The sequence below is a fragment of the Protopterus annectens genome, chromosome 13.part0 (genome assembly GCF_019279795.1).
Source record: "Protopterus annectens isolate FY-2018-M chromosome 13.part0, PAN1.0, whole genome shotgun sequence".
NCBI lineage: Eukaryota > Metazoa > Chordata > Ceratodontiformes > Protopteridae > Protopterus > Protopterus annectens.
Window position 1 is genome coordinate 818,620,843 of NC_056747.1, and position 23,341 is coordinate 818,644,183.

At 42.1% G+C, this 23,341-nt stretch overlaps 1 protein-coding gene across 3 annotated transcripts in view; it reads left to right on the top strand.

Annotated features, from left to right (window-relative positions):
- The window catches only part of BRIP1 (BRCA1 interacting helicase 1), a 2,367,390-nt gene that overhangs the window by 1,116,626 nt on the left and 1,227,423 nt on the right, over positions 1 to 23,341 (top strand). For all 3 annotated transcript variants that reach the window (XM_044054537.1, XM_044054539.1, XM_044054538.1), the window contains one exon: positions 912 to 1,044. In XM_044054537.1, the coding sequence (XP_043910472.1) occupies positions 912 to 1,044 (133 nt within the window). The remainder of the gene's footprint in view (positions 1 to 911; positions 1,045 to 23,341) is intronic.

Consider the following 23,341-nt stretch of genomic DNA (forward strand, 5'->3'; position numbering starts at 1 on the left):
ATAAATGAGTTTTGCTATAATATGTTCCTTAGGAATGTAGAGGGATAAAGCCCTGGCTATTGCCCACTTGACTTGGGTTAGGTTAGTAACTTGGCCATTTGACTGAGCTGAAAAGTGAGGATTAGAGAGCTCATTCCAAGAGTACAGGGCAGAGCCAGTCATGTACAGGGCATCAATGCGATGTGTGGCCTAGGGTGGGCAGTAGTTTCACTAAGCCACTGCCTGTTGGATGTCTTTAACAATGGTGTATGGAAGGGTGAACTCAAAGAGCAATGGGACTATGGGACTCTTCTTTGATGTTGGTCACACATCCCTCCATCCAAGGTGACATTAAGTCATTACAAATGCCTTCTTTGCTGGTGTGCCAGAAAGGGCACTAAACACCCTTATGGCTGCCTGAATGACTGTCCCACTTCCATACAGCTCTGTCCCTAGTATTGAGTGGAATCCCCATTGCAAGGGAACAAATGGGCCATGTCTGTTTGAGGGAGGCTTGATGGATAGCAGTATTGGAGTATACATCACATAAAAGACAGAAGCATCAACTCCCCTGTCATCTGCCTGTTTTCAGTTTCTTTTCATATCATCTGGCTTACATAATGGTAATTCTGACTCATCATGTGACCATGTCATATCTGCATCTAGCAGAAAGAAAAGAAAACTGAAGAGTAGTATATGATAGAGGCACACTAAAACATAAAAATCTTTACTGAAATATTTGTGTGGCATACTGTTCAGTTAGAGAGACGTGATTGAATCTGTTATTCACAAAATGTATGGTTTTAAGTACTTTTTTGTTCATAAGTTACTTGCACAGTATTGTTAGTCCTGTAGAAGCAAGTGTTGTACATTGTTTTAAATTGTGTATTAAAATGAAATTTTTATTTTATTTATTTTATTTTTGTCTCTAGCTGGATCAGGGAAAGCTCAGGTAGCTTGGTGGAAAGAGAATATGAAACATCCTGCAGGGTTTGGAGTGGCAAAGAAATGCTAGCAGTTTTTCACAGTATGGGAATTACAAATGATACCTTTCCCCTGTTAAAGGTAGGAGGATTGTAATTAATCCTTAACAGCTGATCATTATCCAAAGGGCTATCTTTTAATTGCTGTCTGTTTTTGGATCTTTTTGGTGTATATCAAACCCTGTATACCCAGAGTGGTTCAACTTATTTTTCATACTTTCATGTATGTTACTAGAATGATTTTCTGTAAAATGCTCTTAGACTGTGCTCCTTCCCTCAATGGTAAAGGGACAGCTGCATTTTAAAGTTATTGAGAAATATATTTTTTACTTTCAATATTTATACATTGTAAAAATAATGCTTGTAAAAATAGAAGCCATTGGTTGTAGGCAGAAACATGTACTAGTTTCAAAATCACACTAGCATTGCATATTATTTTTAATAACTTTTGATTATTGTGCTCTGCATATAACTGGAAGCTTTGTGTGTTTTTAAGTGACAGATTAGTAAATGTTGCAGTTTATCAATTTCTAAAGGCTAGCCTGACCTGAATTTCACCATAATTTTAAACAGCATATTCTTATTAAATGTTTAAGCGAAGACATGTGAATAGTCCTACAGTTGTTTTACCCAACCTAATAGTCTTAAGGGAATGCATACAACAGAATCTTGAATGTGTGCATACCTGTCAGAACTAAAATTTGTATATTCTGCTATAACATATAAAATGACAGAAAACACTTTTTTTCTGAAGAGAGATCATTATTTTTGATCTCATCATAAGAACACAGTAATGACGTAATTTAGACATATTCTGAGTTTCTAGCATGAAAAAATTAATATACATGTTGCAAACTAAATAAAAACTGAGCACCCAAATGGCGTTGTAAGAATACTGGTGGTACCTAACAATAAAGGACTGTGCCTCTCTAATCATATTAAATATTGCAGTAAATTTCATGGAATAATATGCCACAAACCTCAGATTCAAAAACCCATCTGTCAATTCCAGGTATAAAGAAATATATACAACTGTATTTTCTTGTAATTTACAACATTTGATTCTAAATGTGGAGGGTTTGTACATCTGTTGATAAAATAATAAGCTTCAGTATCCAGGTTTTTTGTTTCTTTTAATGTAATGACAACTCAGAAAATTTGTACTGTAAGACATTGTAGTATTCTGCATACCAAGCATGAGGTCAACACCACACCCGCAACAGAAAGGTAGTATAGTGCAGAATATTAAATTTTAAAATTGAACACCTCTGAAATACTGTGTACTTTGCCTGTTTATAAAAGTCCATGTTTCAAATTTCTTCAAGCATTCAGGCAATAGTTACAGCATAATTAGCTACAAAAACACCTGCTGCAACGGTATGCTTAATTTTACCACGTCAGTTACTGTTGTCTGCGTCATGTTAGATATGATTTGTGTACATGGAAACAAACATTCTGGCAACATGTACAAGATTTTACTTCTGCCATTGTGAGGACTCATTAACCAGGTATTGCACACCATTGCTTACTTGGCATAAGGAGTAAAAGTTCAAAACAGCACTGACAGCTGAAATGGAGTGCAGTATAAAATATCAGTGTGGCAGAGAACACCACTGAAATAACTGATATGTATAATCTATTGGATGAGTAAAGTTCAGTGTTCTAAATTCAAGCTCAGTGTCTTGAAAGGCCTTCAAAGAGCTTGCCAGCATAAAAAGCTGGATTAAATACTCGAGTATAACCAATTGAATTTAAAAGTGCTAATAGATTCTGATTTCCTAATCCATAATAAACAGGCTCTCCCATGAAAAGAATTGTTCCAAACCAAATTTTTGCTAGATATAGGACTTACCAGGAAATTATTATTCCTGCTATTCAGTAAGTGTGTTTTCTTGTAAACACCCAAATACTTCTAAAGCCGCAATTAACACATTTGTAAATAGTTGTTAAATCACCTAAACTAATCTTTGTTTATTTGTAAATAAAGTCTTAAGTCTGTTATGGTAACTCATATTACCTCATTCAGCATATTTCCTTAGTGAATTACATTTGTATTCTTTCCAGTCTATCCAACTGCGTCATGTTGTACACACAAATAAAATCACAATATTGTATGAAAGGTCTAAGTATGGTTTTATAAATGGAAAGTAGAACCATCTTCTCTCTACTAACAGTGGTTCTAAAATATTATTAATTTCACAGTAAGATATTTTAACTGCATCCAACAGATAAGAATCAAAGCGTAGAGAATTAATCAATTTTTGTACCCAAACCTCTGGTAGCCTTTGCCACTTGTATACTAAAGTTATCTAGAGCATAAGCATAATTAGGATTCCCATCCTCAAAGTGTGTAATGCAAGTTTTACAAAAATTAAGTTTCATATCATTTGGAGTAGCCCATTTAAATATGGTATTGAAGTATCATTGGAACAAAATGCTCAGTTAACCCAGTAATTGTCATTCCAATCTTTATATTACATCATATCATGCATATTTACCCGACCAAAATGTACACTGAAGAGGAAAAAAGGCCATAAAAATCCCACATAAAACTGGACTTCTTACTGTGCCCTGTGTTATTCTTTCTGTTTATTTCCATTCTCAGCCAACAAAATGACCAATCTTTCCCTCTATCTCCATCCTGTCAGACAGTTAGTTATCCAGCTAATCATGTACTCATGTATGTAACATTCTTTTAATAACGAACTAGTTCTGTTATGTGGCGTAGTTTCAAAGGCCTTCAACATATCTAGATATATAATATCAGCAGCAGCCCTTCAACCAATACTTTCCAAAAATGACCAGTAAAGAAAAGTAAGGTGGTGCCATAAGACCTACCAGCTACAAAACCATGCATTGTGGAATCAAACATGCCACGTAGTAAGTAATAATATGTTTAGAAATTACTCATTCAAAACATTTTCCACAATACAGGTGAGACTAATAGGTCTAAAATTTTCAACCTTACAAAAATCACAACCCTTGGACACTGGAAGTACGTGCCAGTTTTCATATTGCGGACACATAACCTGTTTAGAGTGATCTTGGAAGAAGGTAACACAAAAAAGGAGCAATTTCCTTAATAATAATCATTAGGAAAATTATGTTACCGCCATCTAGACTTGCAGCCGAACTTGGTTTAATCATCCAAGCTTAACAAAAAAAAGGGGGGGGGGGGCAGTCATCAGTTACCTCAGACAAAACATTTTAATTTTCTAAATTATCATTACCAATAAAATGTTTTAGATTAAACAGTAAACTTGTGTTAGTAACCAAACTGTCACCAACAGTAATAGCTTTGCCTGAGTGTGCATCTTTTTTGTATTGCTTCAGATGACTTTAAAAGGCCTTTTTATTCTGTACCACATTACTTGACAAACTCTCCACATAATTTTTATTTAACCATTATCAATCTCCAAAGTTTGTGTAACCACCCTATATTTAATCAAATCTTACCCCCCCAACAGTTCATTTTTCTGCATAAATTCTGAGCCCTTCTGCATAATTTATCTGAAAAAAAATTCCACTATGGACATTTACATTCAGTCGGTTTAACAGGAAATAAAGGTACAGCCTCATCAATTAACTTGTGTAGGAAACCATAAAAAGTTTTCTAACCTGCCACAACATTATCTGAGCAAACTGAACCTCTCTAGTTTCTGTTAGATAACTCCCATCATATTCTGTTATAATCTGCCCTAAAAAAATATTCTGTTATAATCTGCCCTAAAAAAAATGGAAACCCTTGGTCATTCAGTACCTTAATAAGCCTGGGAAACTCATAGGTCCATGAAATACAAACATGATCAGAGCACATGTGTTCTGTACATAGTCACAATCCTCAATTAATTCAGGGTTTTTCACCCAAACTATATCCAAAATGTTAACACCCCCTAGTTGGGGAGGGTACAACCGGAAAAATATCCCATTCCTTTACTGATTTCAGTCAGTTCACCAACCAAACCCTTATTTGAATCAAAACCTTGTCAGGTAGCACAGGTGGCATTTAAATCACCAGCAGTAACATTGAAACCTTCTCCAAAATAATTTATAATTGACTTACAGAATTCCATAAATTCCCTCCGAGCTTGATGTGAGGGCTTATAGAAAAGTTCTATTTTAAATGCTTTCTCACTACAGACCATCTAAACTGAAAATCTGATATTTTGTCTTTTTCATTCATTCCTTCACCCTCTGGTGTTTGGATCTAACTTGGCTGCTTTCCAAGCTCAAGATTCAATGCTCAAGCTCCTCCTCTCCTGCCATAGTGCCTCCTTCCTCCAGAATACCTCGGATTTCATTTTCTGCTCAGCCAAGAAGCATTGAGATTGCTTTGCTCCACTGTTAATATTCTGTAAGTCGGCTGCTGCCATTTCCTGCCATTGGTCTTCCTTTATCTCCTCCCACATCAGCTCCTACTAAATATATAGTTTACAAAAAAAAAAAAAAAAAAGAAAAGAAACTTCTTTGTAGTTTAAAGTTAGGGTCTCACTCTCTGTTTCTCCATTTTCTTCTTTTTTTCAGTTTCTTCTCTTTACCCTCTCTTCTGGTTTGTCATGGCTGAAAAGCCATATAAAACCTTGGGGGTTTAAAAAATGCACTACCTTTGGGCATAGGATTCCCTTGTCTGAAGCCCACCGGGAGTGCGTTTACTGCCTAGGCCCTGCTCACCTAGAGAGTTTGTGCGAGGTGTGTAGTGGTTTTAATCCACGTGTTCTTGCAGACTGTTGCAACAAGTTGATTTTGAAGAGCTTACTTCCCCCTTCCACTCCCTCTGCACTCTCTACTTCAGGGGCTCAAACCCCAGTTAGCCTAAGGATGCCAGGGAACACAGACAGCCATTCCCCTGAGTGCTGCTTTTTGAGCCATCTAGGAGGACTCTGAAACATTTGGATCCAAGGTTGTTGGATCCGGTGAGTGTGGTCCCCACTTTCTCAGCTCCCCATGTTCCAGCTGTCTGCTCGGAACCAGATGTTTCAGTTTGGAGCCCTCCTCACAAGGAGTCCTCACCCAAATCAGTGTCCAGGCTACCTTCTACATCCTCCTCCTCTGTCAAGTCTACCCGGAGCTTGTCTGAATGTGAAGTGAATACAGTGATGAGACAATTTCTCAAGATGCAGATTCAGATTGGGGGTACTGCCGGCTCTGTCCCCTTTTGGATCCTTAAGCAGATCTTCCCTTTTCGTCCCATGGCTCCTTCTCTGATCTGACTTCCTGCTTCAGAGTTGTTGGGTCAAATGGTCCCGAGAACTGAGATGTCGGATTAGAGAGTATTTTTCATTTTGAGTCCGATGGCTTCCCTGACGTGCTCGGCTTCCAGTGGCTTCAGGGCACGGTGCTTCTTGGAGCCGTAGCTTAAATGTTGAGTCTGGGGGGTTGACTTTGACTCCTAGGTTTTCAGACCCATCGCTTCCCCTCAAACCTCAGTGTTCAATAGTTTGGCTCAGAATCCCCCCTTGAGTCCGAGGGTGTTGAGGTTTGGGAGAAGTCTGCTTTGACAGCTTCAGATTCATAGGGATGACTCTTGGATCCTCACAGTCCGTCTGCCTTCGAGGTGGTGCAGAGGGTCCTTGCCCATCCTAGGGGATTTTCTGTTCTCCCAACATTGCATCCCACCCCCGGCCATGCTCCCATGCAGCCTGTCCTTAAGGTCTCTCATCTTCCACTGGGACAGCCAGTGCTGCAAAGCCCACCAACCTCTTTCCACTGTAGAACCCTGTTTTTCCTCCAACACCTTCTCAGAGTATCCCACTGAGGAGGTCCCTCGGAAGAAGAGGTGTAAAAGGAGACCCATGGATTCCCCACAGGAATCCGTCACTACAGACACTGACTTCCTAGAAGGGGAAGGGTCCCCCAGATATCCACCCAACAATGTCTTCTTTGCGGATATCCTAGAGATCCTCCACCAGAAAGGTGGATGGTCCTCCCAAAGCCCTAACCCAGAGGAGTCCATGCTCCTGAAGTCCTTTGGCACTGGCCCATCTGCATCCTGGGTGTCCCCCAAATAGATCCTCTTATTGAGCTAGCTTCCACTAGGGCATGGAAGGGTTCAGACACTGTAGAGCCCATAATGTACCACAATAGAAGCACCGAAAACAAACCACACAGCCAGTAACAACACAAACAATAGTTTATTCTCACTCTGATGTCTCGGCAAACTTGCCTTTAAGGAGTACAATTCCCAAACACACGTTTCTTAATTATTAATTGCAATAAAACAATTAAACAGTTATAAAACCAATTAAAGTAAAACCCACCAATTAAGTTCCATATTCATTCCCTTTGGGGCCATAGTGTCAAATTTAAAATATATAAAGCCTATTTTTTTTATATTTTTTCCTTAAACATAACTATTATCTACCTTTTCTAAAACAGTTGCTTATAACCCAACAGTTAAACCTCCATGTACTTCAAAGAAATATTCAGCCATTGAACATTGTTCTTTTCTATTTTCAGTATCAGGAATATGTTCTAGTAATCTAGTTTTGAATGCCTTTTTTGACTCACCAATATATAATTTATCACAAGGACATTTCAGGCCATACACAATGCCCTCAGTGTCTCATTTAAACTGTCCTTTAGTCTTAAAACTTACACCATTTATATTATCAAAGCTAGATACAATACATTTACACGCTTTACATCTACCACATCCTACAGTGCCATGACCACACACTATTTCATTTAAACTTATAGGAGGCATAATAAGTCTAGTTTTGACCAAGATATATTTTATACTTCTACCTACTTTGTATGATATTTTAAGTCCCTTGGGCATCCATTCAGTGCCTTCTTTCTTAGAATTCAAAAGTCTCCAATAATATTTAACCATATCTACTAGTTTATCACTAAAGCAACTATAAGTTGTGACAAAATATATGTCAGCATTATTGTGTTCAACATGGGGGAAAACATTTCTCATTCTGGCCTTTCTATCAATACGCTCTTTCACTAATTTGAACCAATTATTATTCAGGATCACTTTATTATATCCACTCTGTTCAAACATAGTGTATGTTTTGAATATTTCATCTTGAAAATCAGTCTCATCACTGCACAATCTATATAGACGTACAAATTCACCATAAGGTAAAGCTTCTATAGTGTGACAAGGATGACAACTAGAAGCTTTTAAATATTGCATACTTCCATCCAGTTTCCTATGTACCCTAGTTATAAGTCTTACTACAGTATTAGTTTCCAATTCAACATCCAAAAATGGCACTTTTTTGTCTTATCTGGATGCCATCAAATTTCAGCTCGAATCTATTGTTTTGTAAACTTTAAGTGAAGATATTAGTTTCATCTTCACCTTCCTCACACAAGAAAATCAATTCATCTATGAACCTGAAATATTTTCTTACATATCGCTGATAGAATTTGGTTTTATAAATATACTCTAATTCAAACAACCACATGCTTAAATTTGCATATGAGGGAGCAGAGGCTGCCCCCGTTACAGTTCCTCGTTTTTGGTGGAAAATCTCCCCATTAAACTCAGAGTTTTTGGTTAGACAGAAATGAACTAACTCCACTATATATTCAGTGACTGGATGTTCACCCCACCAAAAAAAACTAATAGATTCCAGTCCAAAAGTATGGTCAGTGACAGTGTATAGACTTTTTACATCTAATATAATCCAATACATTCTTTTATTCCATTTCACATCTTGGATTTTATCTAAAAAGTCAAACACATCTTTAATATATGCTGGTAACAAAATAACTTTTGACAACAGTAGATAATGCAGTAAACGTCCCAAATTATACAGAAAATAGTTCCTACCCGAAACAATGGGGCGCCCAGGTAGAGACTGCAAATTCTTGTGTATTTTCAGTAGGCAATAGAAATATGCCGTAGTACTAGATTCCATATTAAATTTTCTCTTGACATCATCACAAGACAAATAACGTGATCTCACTCCTTTATTCATGAGCTCACCATATTCTGTCATGGCCGCTGAATAAACAGAAAAATCAACTTTTTCATAAACATTTTTGTCACACAAATGTTCATAACACATATTAAGATATTGTGTAAACTGCATGAAACTAATTTATTGCCTTTATCGGCAGGTTTAAAGATCAGTTCCTTATGTTCACTCATAGCTGTCAATGCTGACCATTCATTTTTGTAAAACTGTATGAAATATTTTCAGGCCCCTTCAAAAAACATTTTAACTTTGTTTTCAACAGAAAAATTCAAAGTTTTATAAAAAAGTTTTATATCCTCATCATTAAACACTGGAACAAAATTGATTTTATGTGCAATTCGACTAGTAGCCAACATATAATGAGCATTCACATTTTCATCTGACATACATGAATAAAAACTCACATCTTCTGAGTCAGTAGACAATTCCTCATGTTCTAAACATTCATGGTTTGAATCTGTAAAACTACTAAAGAAACATTTAATGTTATGTAGTCCAATCTCGCCTACATTCTTACCTGTGGGTTCGGAGCCAAATATCGTCTCCGACTCGGCCAAACTTTTCTAGCTCGAAGTCTTCTATTGGCTGGGCTAAGAAGGTATCCCATGTTGCACTGCTCCATATCCCCAGATCTCATTTGCCGCTCGTGTAGCTCGGACGTGGTCTCGCTGTTGGCTGTGGCTAAGTACCCTTTTTTTTTAATTCTTCTTGAGAGATTTTGCTGAAAACAAAAGCTATTTTAATAGCTATTTCCTTAGTGTTTTTTGGGCTTGATTATTGTGTGATTGTTTGTTGTGGTATCCCGCTAGCTGTTCCAACGGGCTAGGCCTGTTTCAGTTAGAGGACCTAGTCTGTCCCTTTACTTGTCTCTGTTTTCGTTCTTGTCTTCGAAAACCATTTAAATTAGAGGTTTTAGTGTCTTCAGTTGGCAAAACAACCGTTTTAGTTAGAGGTTTGTTAGTCCTAGTTGTCCTAGTGTATGTCCCTTTGACTTTGTGTGTTCGTAGTTTATGGAGATTTTTGTTCAGCTAAGTTCCCGCGCTTAGTGTGGCGTTTTTTGTGTGCCTGTAGTGGTGTTTTTCCCGTCAGGCAGTGACTTCTCATTGGTTGGGCTTGGTTATTATTTCGAGATGTCTAAGGATTCCAAGGAGCACAAACCTTCGGGTTTTAAAAAGTGCTCTAAGTGTGGTTACAAGATATCCATCACCGATGGATATTCAGTATGTGTTTATTGTCTGGGAGCAATCCACCTGCAGGAGGTCCTGTAGCTTCTGCCATGCTTTTTGTCCCAGGGTGCTCCAAGAAAGAAAGAGCAAATTAATCCTGAAGGGACTCTTAAAACCCTCGTTTGAAGAGGCCATGGATTCTGCTTCCAGCTCAGAGTCAAAATCCACTAAGTCAAAAAAGATATCTCCGGCTCCGTCAGTCTCCTCGGAGACACCGGAGAAAGTGATAATTCTAGCTTCGACCTCCTCGGCTCCACTGTCCTCGGGGCCGCAGGAAGTGTCGGTGTTGATGGAACCGGCGTCAGCTCCAGTTATATTGGAACCTCTTCGGAGCCGATCGCCCGGTACTAGACCAGTGCCTCCTGAGAGGAGATCCAGATCTCCCTCCCTGTCCTCCAAATCCTCCAGGACACTTTCAGATGTGGATGTCGATAGGGTGGTGCAGAGGCTCCTGCAGTCAATGGTTTTGGCTAAATTGTTCTCTGCTCCGTCCCAGTCGGCTCCGGAGCCTGTTCCATTTTCTTCTTCGATTCCTCCTCCGAGCACATCTCTGTCATCGGAGCCGGAATGCTCCGCTCCGTGTGATGTTCCTAGGTCGGTGCCAATGGCCCCTTCGGGCTCATCGGTGCCGACGTCAGCTTCGACCCCGTCAGCTCCGTCCACGGGGTTCGGGACTCGGGATTCCTCGGTCGGGCCGGAGGGAGACACCTCGGGACACCTTTCGGTTCCGAGTCTCCCTCTCGGTGCCTCAGCTCGTGGAACCCCGGCTCCTGTCATGATCTCGGAGGCTGGCCGGTCCTCTGATTCGGGGGGCCCCAGCTTTTGAGGCCATGCGGAGTGCGCTGGCCAGATCTTCAGCCACATCATGTGGGTCGGTCATTCTGTCCCCTACCACTCTGGTGAAAGCCTCTGATCACCTATCAGTAGACAGCGGAGCCCCAAGGCCTAGAGATACCCCCATGAGTGGTCCCCAAGTTTCTGAGGGCCCCTCAGAGTTTTAGCCTGAGGAGCCCCCCAGGAAGAAAACGTGCTAGAGGAAGCACATCGACTCTCAGTATGAGTCTCTCACCTCCGATACCGACCTCGAGGAATCGGAGGGGTCCCCCAAGTCATCTTCTGATGATGTTTCTTTCTCTGACATCCTGGAGATATTGAAACAAAGAGGTGACTGGCCGTCCAAAGCCCCCTCTGAGGAGGAATCGGTCTTCCTTAAGGCCTTTGGTGCTCAGCCCTCCGCCTCCTGGGTGTCCCCACCCTTCGACGAGCTCCTGGATTTAATTTGTCAGAGGGTGTGGGCGAACCCTGATTCTGTGGAACCCGTACCCAGGAGACCCAATACATTTCTGTCTGCTCCCCCGGGTAAGGAGTTTTTGTCCAAAGGGGTCCCTGTGGATGCCATGGTGGTGGTGGCGGCCACTCAAAAAGAAGTAGCTGAGACTTCTTCCTCCGTCCATCCTCCTAACAAGGAGTCTAAGACCATGGTACGGGAGGCATACCCTTTACCTTACGGTCGCTGAACTACCTGTCTCATTTTACTCGGCTCCAAAGAGATCTCATCAAGGAGTTAGGAGATACTCTCACGGGTAATGTTCTGAGGCGGTGGCCCAGACGGTTAATGCCCAGGTCTCTACCCTCAACTCCATAGTTAACTCCTCCATGCGGCTCATTTCATACGCAGCTGAGGGAGCGAGTAGGGCAGCAAGCTCAGTAGTCGCCCTTAGGAGACGAGCCTGGATGCGCCTTTGTCATTTCACGGAGGCCTTCAAGTCTTCTTTCACTGACGCCCCCTTTGATGGTGGTTCTTTGTTTGGAACCAAGGTGAAAGACACCCTCACCAGGTGCGAGCAAGAGGGAAAGACTCTGCTGTAGGGGTCCGTTTTTCCCTTCTCTCTAGGCCTTGGGGGGGAGATGTGGTTCAAAAAATCACAGAGATTCTTTCCCAGTACACAGGGTGAGCCCCCCTCCAGAGGCAGAGGAGGGGGAGGTTATTCAGGGAGACGCCACCCTAGATAGAGACAGAGGGAGCCCCCGCAATTCGGGAGACCGAGATTCCTTTTGCAGCTCTCCCTACCGTCGTTCCTGATGGGATACCCGACTGCTTTTCCAGAGCCAGTCGGGGGCAGAATATCATTATACCCGGAAGCCTGGCAAAGCATCACCCAGGACCGATGGGTATTACGAATAATTTCCGGAGGTTATGTCATCCCCTTTTCGTCAGATCCCCATCCAGTCAGAAAAATCCTGGCTGTTCCACCCAGTCAAAGGGATCACACAACTTCAGAGGTTTCAAAGCTGCTAGAGAAAGAAGCCATCCAGCATGTCCCCTCAGACCAGATTGGATTAGGGACTTACGATTCTTTATGGTGCTGAAAAGATCAGGGGACCTGAGACCCATATTAGATCCCAGTCAACTAAACAACTACGTACAAAAGTCCAAGTTCCATATGGTCAATCTACAGTCAATTCTCCCGTTGTTGGGAAAGGAAGTATGAACGTGCTCTATAGACCTCAAGGATGCTTACTACCACATCAAAATGGACAGGGCATCCAGGTGTCACCTACGCTTCCGGCTGGGAGCCAGTCATTTTCAGTTTTGTGCCCTGCCCTTTGGTCTCACCACAGCCCCCAGGGTGTTCACCAAGTATATGGCGGTGGTGACAGCTCACTTGAGACGTCAAGGATTCCAAATGTTTCCGTATCTGGATGACTGGCTCCTCACCGCTCCCACCAGGCATCTACTAATCCAAACCAGGGACGCTACCATCACTCTCTGTCAACAGTTAGGCATAACATTGAACTGGGAAAAATCTGCCTTGTTGCCCTCACAGCGTGTCATTTTTATAGGTGCAGAGCTAGACACCGTTCAAATGCGAGCCTTTCTACCGCAGGAAAGAATCAGAGTCTTACAGCAACAAGTGCACGCCCTGCTACCTCTGAAGAAAGTGAAGGTAAGATGGGTTCTCCAGCTGCTGGGGACTATGGCAGCAACAATCATGTTAGTCCCTCTAGCGAGACTGCACATGAGGCTTCTTCAATGGTTCCTCTTCGCTCAATGGTCTCTCCAGAAACTTCCACTTTCCCACACTATTTTCCTCATGGACAGATGCAAACAAGATCTCAGTTGGTGGCTTTGCACCAGCAATCTGGACAAGGGGAAACCCTTCGTTCCACTTCCCCCAGTTGCCACAGTGACCACGGACGCCTCCCAGATGGGGTGGGGGGGGGGGCATTATCTCGGCAGGACAGTCCAAGGCACGTGGCAAGATCACGAGATAAATCTGCATACCAACGTCCTAGAGGTGAGAGCGGTGCTACTTGCGTTGCAGGCACTTCAGAGCTTTCTGCCTCTCGGGACTATTGCAATACACTCGGACAATATGTCAGTGGTGTGGTATCTGAACAAACAGGGAGGAACCAGATCATATCCCCTGTGTAGAGAGGCCATGCGAGTGTGGCAGTGGGCAGTATCTTCCCAACGGTTTCTGGTGGCAACGCACATTCTGGGAAAGTCCAACGTGATAGCAGACAGGCTAAGCAGAGCTATTCTGATGCCTTACGAGTGGTCCCTGAATCGTCTAGTGGCAGAACGAATCTTCAGCAGATGGGGTCTCCCTTGCTGCGACCTTTTTGCCAGCCCCCTCAATGCCAACTGCAGCAGCTACTTCACGCTGATCCCCTCACAGGGGGAGTCGCCCAGGGACGCTCTAGTCCACAATTGGCCCTCCGGTCTGCTTTATGCTTTCCCTCCGTTTCCCTTGCTATCAAAAGTGATTCAGAAAGCTATAGCCTTGGGAAGCACAATGATTCTGATTGCTCCACACTGGCCTCGTCAAGTCTGGTTCCCCTTTCTCCATCCCTACATTGTGGACACACCTTGGACTCTGGACCCTTAACCAGACTTACTGACACATGTCGGGAGAGTTCCACCCCTCTCTGCGGACCCTCCATTTGACAGCCTGGCTACTCCACTTCCGTCGTTAGTTAGGCTTCATCATTTTTTACGAGAGGTAGTTCATATTTTATTTTCCTCTCATAAGCCCTCTACTAGGAAGATTTATTCCAGCAAATGGAAGAGGTTTTCTATTTGGGCTCATACCCAAGGAATTGACCCTTACACAGCTCCAATTGCCTCTGTCTTGGAGTTTTTGTCTACACTTTTTCAGCAGGACTCAGCGTCCGCTACCATTAAAGTTCAATTGGTAGCAATTTCTAACTTTCATGTTGCTAATGAGCCTAGTCTAATGGCTCACAGACTCTGTAAGGCTTTCCTGAAAGGCACCCAGTTACTCCGTCCTCCTGTTTCAGAACCTATCATGCCCTGGGATCTAAATTTTGTTCTGCAAGCCCTTACTTCTCCACCCTTTGAGCCTGCAGCTACCTGTGACTTAAAATTCTTGACCTGGAAAACAGCTTTTTTAATAGCCATCACATCAGCTAGACGTGTTTCAGAAATTCAGGCTCTTTCTATTAAACCTCCATACTTGATCTTTCATAAAGACAGGGTTTCTCTTAGACCAAACCCTTCTTTTCTTCCTAAAGTGGTGTCCATATCTAATCTTAATCAATCTATTGAGTTGCCAGTGTTCTTTTCCCATTTTTCAAACAAGGCAGAATTTAGATTTCATCAATTGGATGTACACAGGCAGTTACGTTTCTATCTGCACAGAACCAAAGATATCCGAAAAATCTGATCAACTGTTTGTCTCTTTTTCGGAAAACAGAATTGGGTCCCCTGTCTTCAAGATCACCCTATCCAGATGGATATCAAATTGCATCTCTTTCATTTATTCCTCAGGGGGTAAAGACCTGCCGTTTCCAGTCAAGGCTCACTCTACTCGGACTGTATCAACTTCTACAGCTTATCAGGCCAGATTATCTATAGATGATATTTGTGCTGCAGCTACCTGGGCTTCTCCACACACCTTTGTTACTCATTACAAGCTGGACGTGTTATCTATCTAGGGACAGGTCTTCCTTTGGCTCCACAGTACTCAGGAGTATCTTCCTCTGAGCCACCCAGGATGTAGGTGCTGGGGACGCTGTCCCATGGGTAAGAATGTAGGCGAGATTGGACTACATAACATCAAGAAGTTATGTACTCACCATAATGTTCGATGTATGTAGTCCATCTCGCCTCACATTCTTACTTACCCTCCCACCTTCCCCCTTCCTGGAGGATCTGGAGGTTAGGGCTGGTTTTTAGAGCTCCCTTCACCTTTGGTTTATTCCTTTTTCTTGGATGTTGTTATGCATGAGGTATGAGTGTGGTGTTCGCAGCAAACTAAGATCTGGGGATATGGAGCAGTGCAACATGGGATACCTTCTTAGCCCAGCCAATAGAAGACTTCGAGCTAGAAAAGTTTGGCCGTGTCGGAGCCAATATTCGTCTCTGAACCCACGGGTAAGAATGTGAGGCGAGATGGACTACATACATCGAACGTTATGGTGAGTACATAACTTCTTGTTTTATTATTTATTTTATTTTACATTTGTTGATGGGATAGTCTGACTGGATACATGTCCATTTTCAGCAGAGGCCCGGGGAGAAAAGCTCCAAACCTACAAACAGATAAAGACAAGCAAGTGACAGTATTTGCACAAACATATTGTATTAACTTACAAGTTACAGTCTCACATTTCAAGCTTATGAAGAATACCGTTTATATACAGAAATATATACAAATATGTTACAGTTTCTCTTATCAAACCTATATGTGCAGCTTATATACAGAGCATCTGCAAAGATATTACAGTTTTTCTTTTCAAACCTTTTAGTGTAAGAGGTTAGTTGCTATGTATAAGAAATTGTAGGGATATGGAAGTAGATGAGGCTTTAGTCAGGGTTAGAGCAAGGACATAACCAGTAAGTTTTAAAATACTGGGTTATATTTTTTTTAACTGATTAAGGGAGGGGTTCAGAGTAAGGTCAGATGGGAGCGAATTCCAGGTTTTGCCTATTGAATTTCAAACAAAGATTCCCCAGATAGGTTGTAAGCTTTAACAGATTGAACCAAAGGTTTTGTAGTGGAACGAAGAGGCCTAGCGTTTTTGTAGGGATGGATAATGTTTTTAAGGGAGGGCGTTTTTTTCTGGATTGTTAATAACCTTGAATGCTACAGTAAGCTGATTAAATTGAATTAGCCTGGTGAGTTCTAGTCAACCTAAGAGGTGTAGGTTTTGACAATGGTGTGTCCTGTAGGGAGTTCCTGTGGCAAACCTGGCAATTTGATTGTAGTAGCTAGAGAGTTTGCTGAGATCAGTTTTGTTCAAGTTAGTGAATATTGGTGAGGCATATAGTAGAGTTGAAAGCAGATGGGTACGGGCAATTTCAGTCCTAGCTAGAGGGGTGAGAAAAGGTTTGTTTTTGTATAGGGAGCCAAGTTTTTTCTTAAAGGTTTTAATAGTGTGGTTTACGTGCATGTCATATTTGAGGTTGTTGTCTATTATAATACCTAGGAGTTTGGTATACATATATGGTGAGATTATGGTCCCATTATTAGATGTTATAGTAAACGAAGGTTGAGAGGATTTGCAAGTAGGGGAGAAGAGCAATAGACTTGTTTTATTAGGGTTTAATATCAGCTGTTGATTAGAGATTCAGTATTCCACTGTATTAAAGGTTTTCTGGGTTAAACTAAGGAGATCTGTAGGGGTAGAGGCTGAGCAAATCAGGGTGGAGTCATCAGCATATTGTATACAGGTTGCCTCTGGGATTACAGTGTGGAGATCATTGATAAGGAGAGAGAAAAGAAGGGGACCTAGTATGAAGCCTTGAGGGACACCAAGGATATTGGGGAGAAGAATGGAGAGTTTGCCCTGCCAAAGGACAGCCTGCTGTCTTCCACGAAGATAAGATTGAAACCATTGTATAGCATGGTTGTTTAGGGATATTTTATTTAGGGTAAGTAAGAGTAGCTGGTGGTTAACCATGTCAGAGGCCTTGGAAAGATCGAGAAACAGGGCAGAAGATAGTTTGTTGTTGTTACGGTTGAAATTTATGGCGTTAGAAAAGGAGAGGAGGGCTGAGGTGGTACTGTGCTGTGGTCTAAATTCATGGGAGTTGGCCAGATTATTAGTTTTAATAAGGTGTAGTGTAAGAGTTGTTTATGGATACACTTTTCCATAATTTTAGCCGGAGGGGAAAGGATAGCTATTGGTCTATAGTTTGACAGTTCAATGGAGCTACCACCTTTATGGAGTGGTATGACATGGGATATTTTCCAGATAGAGGCTTCAGTTATGGTTCTGTTTATCAAAATAGTGACAGGGTATGCTATGACATCAGCAGCTTTTTGCAGGTAGTCTGCAGGGGAGAGGTCAGGGTGGTTGGTTTGAGTTTTTTAATTAGGGCTCTAATGAGTGAAGTCAAAACTTTTTGGAAGCTAAAGGAGAGATTGTCACTGGGTTTAAGGGTTTTAGCATTAGGACAAGTGGGTTTAACTTTGCTAGCAAGGGCCTGGATGGTTTCTGTGTAGAAACTGTTGAAGGTGTTGGTAATGGACTCTGGCGATTTTTGGATAGGGGTTGACGGGGTTGGTGTAGTGGATTGCCCTGGGTGGAGGAGTTTGTTAATACCTGCTCAGAACTTCTGTGGCTTGTTGTGTTGTTTCTGCTATAGATGGCAGAAATAGTTTTTTTGTCTAGTAATATGGATTTTTTTGTATCATTCCTATATTGTCAAAATTTGAGTTGATCTTGTGGGGCTTTGGAGGTGCACCAGGTGTTCCAGGCATTATTTCTTTGGGATGATCTTTAATTTGGTTTCTTTAGTGAGCCAGGGTGCAGCTTTTATTTTAATTCTAATAGAGCATGCAGGTGCATGGTTGTCAAGAATGGCCAGGAATGTGTTATTGCCTCATGTAGTGGTAGTTGTTTTAGAATTGACCGGTTGCATAATTTAAGTTCTTCTAGGAATTTTGTTAAGGTTTTAGTTTTTGTTATTTCTTATTGTTTTATATGTGGGTAGATGTGGACATTCAGATTTATGCCTAATAGTATACGTTAAGAAATTGTCACTTAGATCTTCAGGGAGAGTACCTGATTTGTACATGTGGTGGGGGCTATTAATTAGTATCAAGTCCAGGATACTTTCTTTATTGTTAGGCTTGCTGATCCTAGTACACTGGACATTATAGTTTGTGTAAAACCATGTAGGTTTACTTGGGTGGTTGGGGTGTTGTCTGCAGTGCAGGTATTCCAATCTATGTTGAGGTCCCCAAGAACAATGGTCTCTTGGAGTAGGCATTGGATAGCCAGTAGTGTGTATCTTTTTAGGGTCCCCGGAGTTATTACCCGGGGGAATATAGACACATACTATGTTAATACATTTGTTTTTATGTATTTGTAGTTTGGAAATCATAATTTCTGCTTTGTTAAATATAGGTGTTTGGAGGTTGTCTAGAGTAACATTTAGGGTAGTTTTATAGAGAACAACAACCCCTCCCCCTTTCCTGGTAGTACGATCTAGCCTGAATATATTATACCCTGGAGGTAGAATTTCATTATCTGGCGTAGTTGGTTTTAACCATGTTTCAGTGAGACAAAGTATGTCGGGGGAGTACGTTGTCAGGAGAGCATGGAGGTTGTGAACATTATTGTTGATGCTTCTAATGTTTAAGTGGCAGGTCAATAGTGAGTTTGGGGGTCTATTTAGGCTTTGTCTTATGTTTGGGCTGTTATGATTAGAGTTGGTGTTGTCTAGGGATGGTGGTCCAGGGTTGGGGTGGATAATCCCCATCAATGGTAAGGGTGTGGGGCAAACTAGTTATGAGCTTTAGAAATTTATTTATCAGTTGTAACTTTCTAGCAAATCTAAAATTATCGCATTTTAAATCATGTAAATGAGGAATAACTGTGGGTATAAATTTTAACCCACTTTCAAGCACAGATCTTTCAAAGTTATACTCTGATAAGTTCACAATATAAGAGTCACTATTACCACTTGGCACTGGCCCATCTGCATCCTGGGCCCCCCCCCCAGTGGATCCTCTTATTGAGCTAGCTTCCACCAGGGCATGCAAGGGTTCAGACACTGTAGAGCCCATACCCTAGCAGGCTGACAAGATCTTAAGCGCTTCCTTGGACAAACTCCACTGGACTAAAGGGATCTTGGTATATGCCGTGGTTGAAGCTAGCTTAAGAGAGCTCCTCTGTCCAGCCCCCTAACAGGGAGTCTAGGGCTTTGGACAGGTTTGGCAAGAGGGTTTACACTTTATCCACTTTTTCTTTATGAGCATTGAACTATTTATCCCATTTTACCAGGCTGCAGAGGGATCTAATCAAGGAACTCCCTAGCTCGGTCTCTGAAGAGGAATGCAAGCTATTTTCCTTCCAGAATGACCACTTTCCAATCAATTTCTAATTTGTCCATTAGGCTAATTGCCCATGTGCCTGAAAGCACCTCTAGGGCCGCCAGTTCTAGCATTGACATTAGGCGTCATTCCTGCATGCGGCTGTGTGACTTTGCAGAACCTTTCAAGGCATCATTTGTCAAAGCACAGTTTGATGGTTCATCTCTGTTTGGCTCCACAGTTTGTGACATACTATCCCGCAGTGAGAAGGATGGGAAGACCTTGTCTGTGATCAGAATCTGTTTTTCTGCTCCACAAAGATCATTTTCCAGAAATTGGCATGGAGGGAAAAAAATGCGGTTCAGAAAATCTCAAGGTCCTTTCTAAGATTCTCAGGGAGACTTTTCCCCCAGAGACAGGGAGGAAATGGTTACAGAGGTAGACGCTGCCCCAGGGGCAGAGGGGGTCTTCAGAATCAAGGGTCTCGGGATTATTCCTTGGACAGACCCTTTCAGCACTCCTGAAGGGTTGCCCGGCTGTTCCTCTCTGTAGGCAGTCTGGGGGCACTTATCCTTGCACCAGAAGCCTGGATAGCCATCGCAAATGATCAATGGGTGCAAAGAATCATATCCAAAGGATACTCCATTCCCTTCTTAAATCTTCCCATACTAAAAACGTATCTCCCAGATGTGCCACCCAGTCAGAGGGAGGCAGTAGCGCTAGAAATGACAAAACTGCTCCAAAAGAGAGTCATCCAGGAAGTCCTGCCCAACCAAGCCGGCTCGGGCATTTAGTCCAGGTTCTTTTTAGTACCAAGGAAAACAGGGGAGTTGAGGCCAATTTTGGATTTGATATCCAAAAAAAAAAAAAAAAAAAAAAAAAAATCAGTAAAAAAACTCAAAATCCAGGATGATCGCGATCCAATCCATCCTACCTCTTCTAAAGATAGATGACTAGATGTGCTAAATAGTCCTGAAGGGTGCATGCTACCATATCAAAATGGAGAGGCGCTCCAGAAGGTGTCTTCATTTCAGGAGGGATCCAGCCATTACCAGTTCTGAGTGTTTCCGGTTGGTCTCACCACGGCCCCAAGGGTGTTCACCAAATCCATGGCAGTAGTTGCAGCTCATGTCTGACTGCAGGGATTCCATGTGTTTCCTTAACTCAATGACTGGCTCCTAACTGTTTCAATCAGGCATCTACTCGTTCAAGCCAAGGATTACCTGTTACATTTAACTCCCACTCTGGGCATAACTGTAAACACACAAAAATCACAGCTCAGTCCTGTCCAGATAATAAACTTTATTGGAGCTTGTTTGGACACAACCAGAACTATGGCCTCTCTACCTCCAGACAAGTTATCCACTGTAAGGTTTCATGTCTGTCAAATCCTAGCAATCCCATCTCCTCCAGCGAAACTAGTTCTAAGAGCATTAGATTCTATGGGTGCCACAATAATAATATTGCCCACTGCATGCTTACACATGCAAATCCTACAGTGGACGTTATCAGTTCAGTGGTTACTACATCAGCATCTTCTGACTCTCCCCATAAATCCGTCGAGGGTATGCAAAGACTCTCTTCTCTGGTGACTCCATTCCCTGGAAGTCTACCAGGGTCATCCCTTCATTCTTCTCCCGACAAATCCAACAATGACCACAGACGCCTCCCATTTGGGGTGGAGTGGGGGGCATTTTCTGGAACAGATGGTCCAAGGAAAATGGTTGTGTCAAGAGACCAAATTGCATATCAACGTCCTGGAGATGAGAGGGGTTCTTCTAGGGTTGCAAGCACTCTACAACTTCCTTCCTCCCGGGACCATTGCAGTTCAGACAGTATGTCCATGCTATGGTACATCAACAAGCAAAGGGAAAACAGATTTTACCCTCTGTGTCAAGAAGCAGTGAGAGCATGGCAGTGGGAGATCTCTACTATCTGCTTTCTAGTTGAAAAGCACATTCCGGAGAAGTACAGCTTTCTAGCAGACATGCTCAGCAGAATGGTACTGATGCTTACCAAGTGGTCTCTGAGCCAGTCAGTGGCAAACATGATCGTCCACAAGTGGGGTCAACCTTCCTGCGACCTTTTTGCCTCTCCCCTTAACAACAAATGCAGCAAGTTCTTTGCCATGATCCCTCCTCAGGGATAGCCCTCAAGAGATGCTGTAGTCCATGCTTGGCCCTCCTGTCTACTCTGTGCATTTCCACCTTTACCCTGATCCCTGAATTTCTTCAGAAAGCTCATTGGTTGAAGAGCAAAGTCATCATCATTGCCCCTTTCTGGCCTCGCCAGGTTTGGGTCACCTTTCTTTGGTCTCATTTACTTTGTCTGCCATGGACTCTGGAACCTCTTCCAGACCTGTTGTCCCACCCCTTGGGACAGCCTCATCCGAACCTTCAAGGTGTAAAATTGACAGCATAGTTTTCCCAGTTCCAGTGATGGCTAGACATTCCAGGCTTTCATCCCTGGTCCAACAGATCCTGATATCAGTTCACAAAGCTTCTTCTAGGAAGATAAATAATAGCAAATTGAAAAGGTTCTCTGTTTGGGCTCAGCAGAAGTTGATGGATCCTTTTATGACTCCTGTTCCTGTAATTTTAGACTTCCTGGTTTTCTGTCTTTCAGAATGGAGCCAGCTATTCCACAGTTCAATTGGCAGCCATTTTGCATATCTACACTGGGGAAAACTCTGCTACCCTAGCGTCTTCCAGACTATGTAAGGTTTTTTTCAGGGGCACCATTTTACTCTGTCCCCCAATCAAAGATCCAACCCCTCCTTGGGATCTTACTTTGATTCTACAAGCTTTGGTTATTCCTCCATTTGAACCAACAACTAAAGTGGATCTGAAGTTTCTGTCCTGGAAAACGGCCTTTTTATTTGCTATTACATCAGCGAAAAGAGTTTCTGAGCTTCAAACCCTCTCTGCTAAACCTCCTTAGTTGATCTTCCATAAGGATAGAGTTTCCTTATGGACCAACCCATCCTTTTATCTAAAGTAGCTACAGAAGACAATATTAGTCCATTCATCTCCCAGTTTTCTTTCCCAGTTTACAGAATAAGGGAGAATACATACTACATCTCCTGGTTGTTCATAGGCAATTACATTTTTATCTGGACAGGAGAATATCCTTAAGAAAATCTGACCAGCTGCTTATATCTTTTTCAGATGTGAGGAAAGGTACAGCAGTTATTAAACCTCTTCTGGCCAGATGATTGTGAGATTACATCTTCTTAGTTTATTTATCGAAAGGTTTGCTCTTGCCAGGGCATGTCGAAGCTTATTTACGTGACCTGTGGCGACTTCTCATGCCTTTTCCTTGCGAATGTCAGTTAACGATATCTGTGCAGCTGCCGCTTGGTCAAGGTCTTAAACTTTTATTTCACATTGCGAACTTGACATCATTTCCAGGAATAAAGCCAGTTTTTGTTCAACTGTGCTTAAGAATATCCCTCCATAAGGGCTACCTTAGGTTCTGTGTAGCTGAATGACATCAATTAAAGAAGTTATGTTCTTACCATAATGTTCCATCTGTATTGTCTGTTTACATTCATCCTCGACCTCCCTCCCCTCCTCTCCCATGTACACCTGATGGAGTTGGTTTCTGTCAGGAACTTTAGTTACTGTAGTCCCTGGGTTGCGCTCCTGAATTTTTCTCTTATTTTATATCTATATAGATATCTTAGCTGTATAATTTTTAGCAAACTTGATCTGAAGTATTCTGGGGGGAAGGAGGCATTATGGGATGTCGAGGGGGAGCTTGAACATCGAATCTTGAGCTTGGTAAGCGGCCGAGTTGGATCCGAAACCCACATGTCAAGGAAGAATGAAAATAGGCAACACAGGTGGAACGTTATGGTAAGATCATAACTTTATATTTATTTTAAAATGCCTATCATTATTATGTAGGCTGGGCTCTAAAGCACCTTG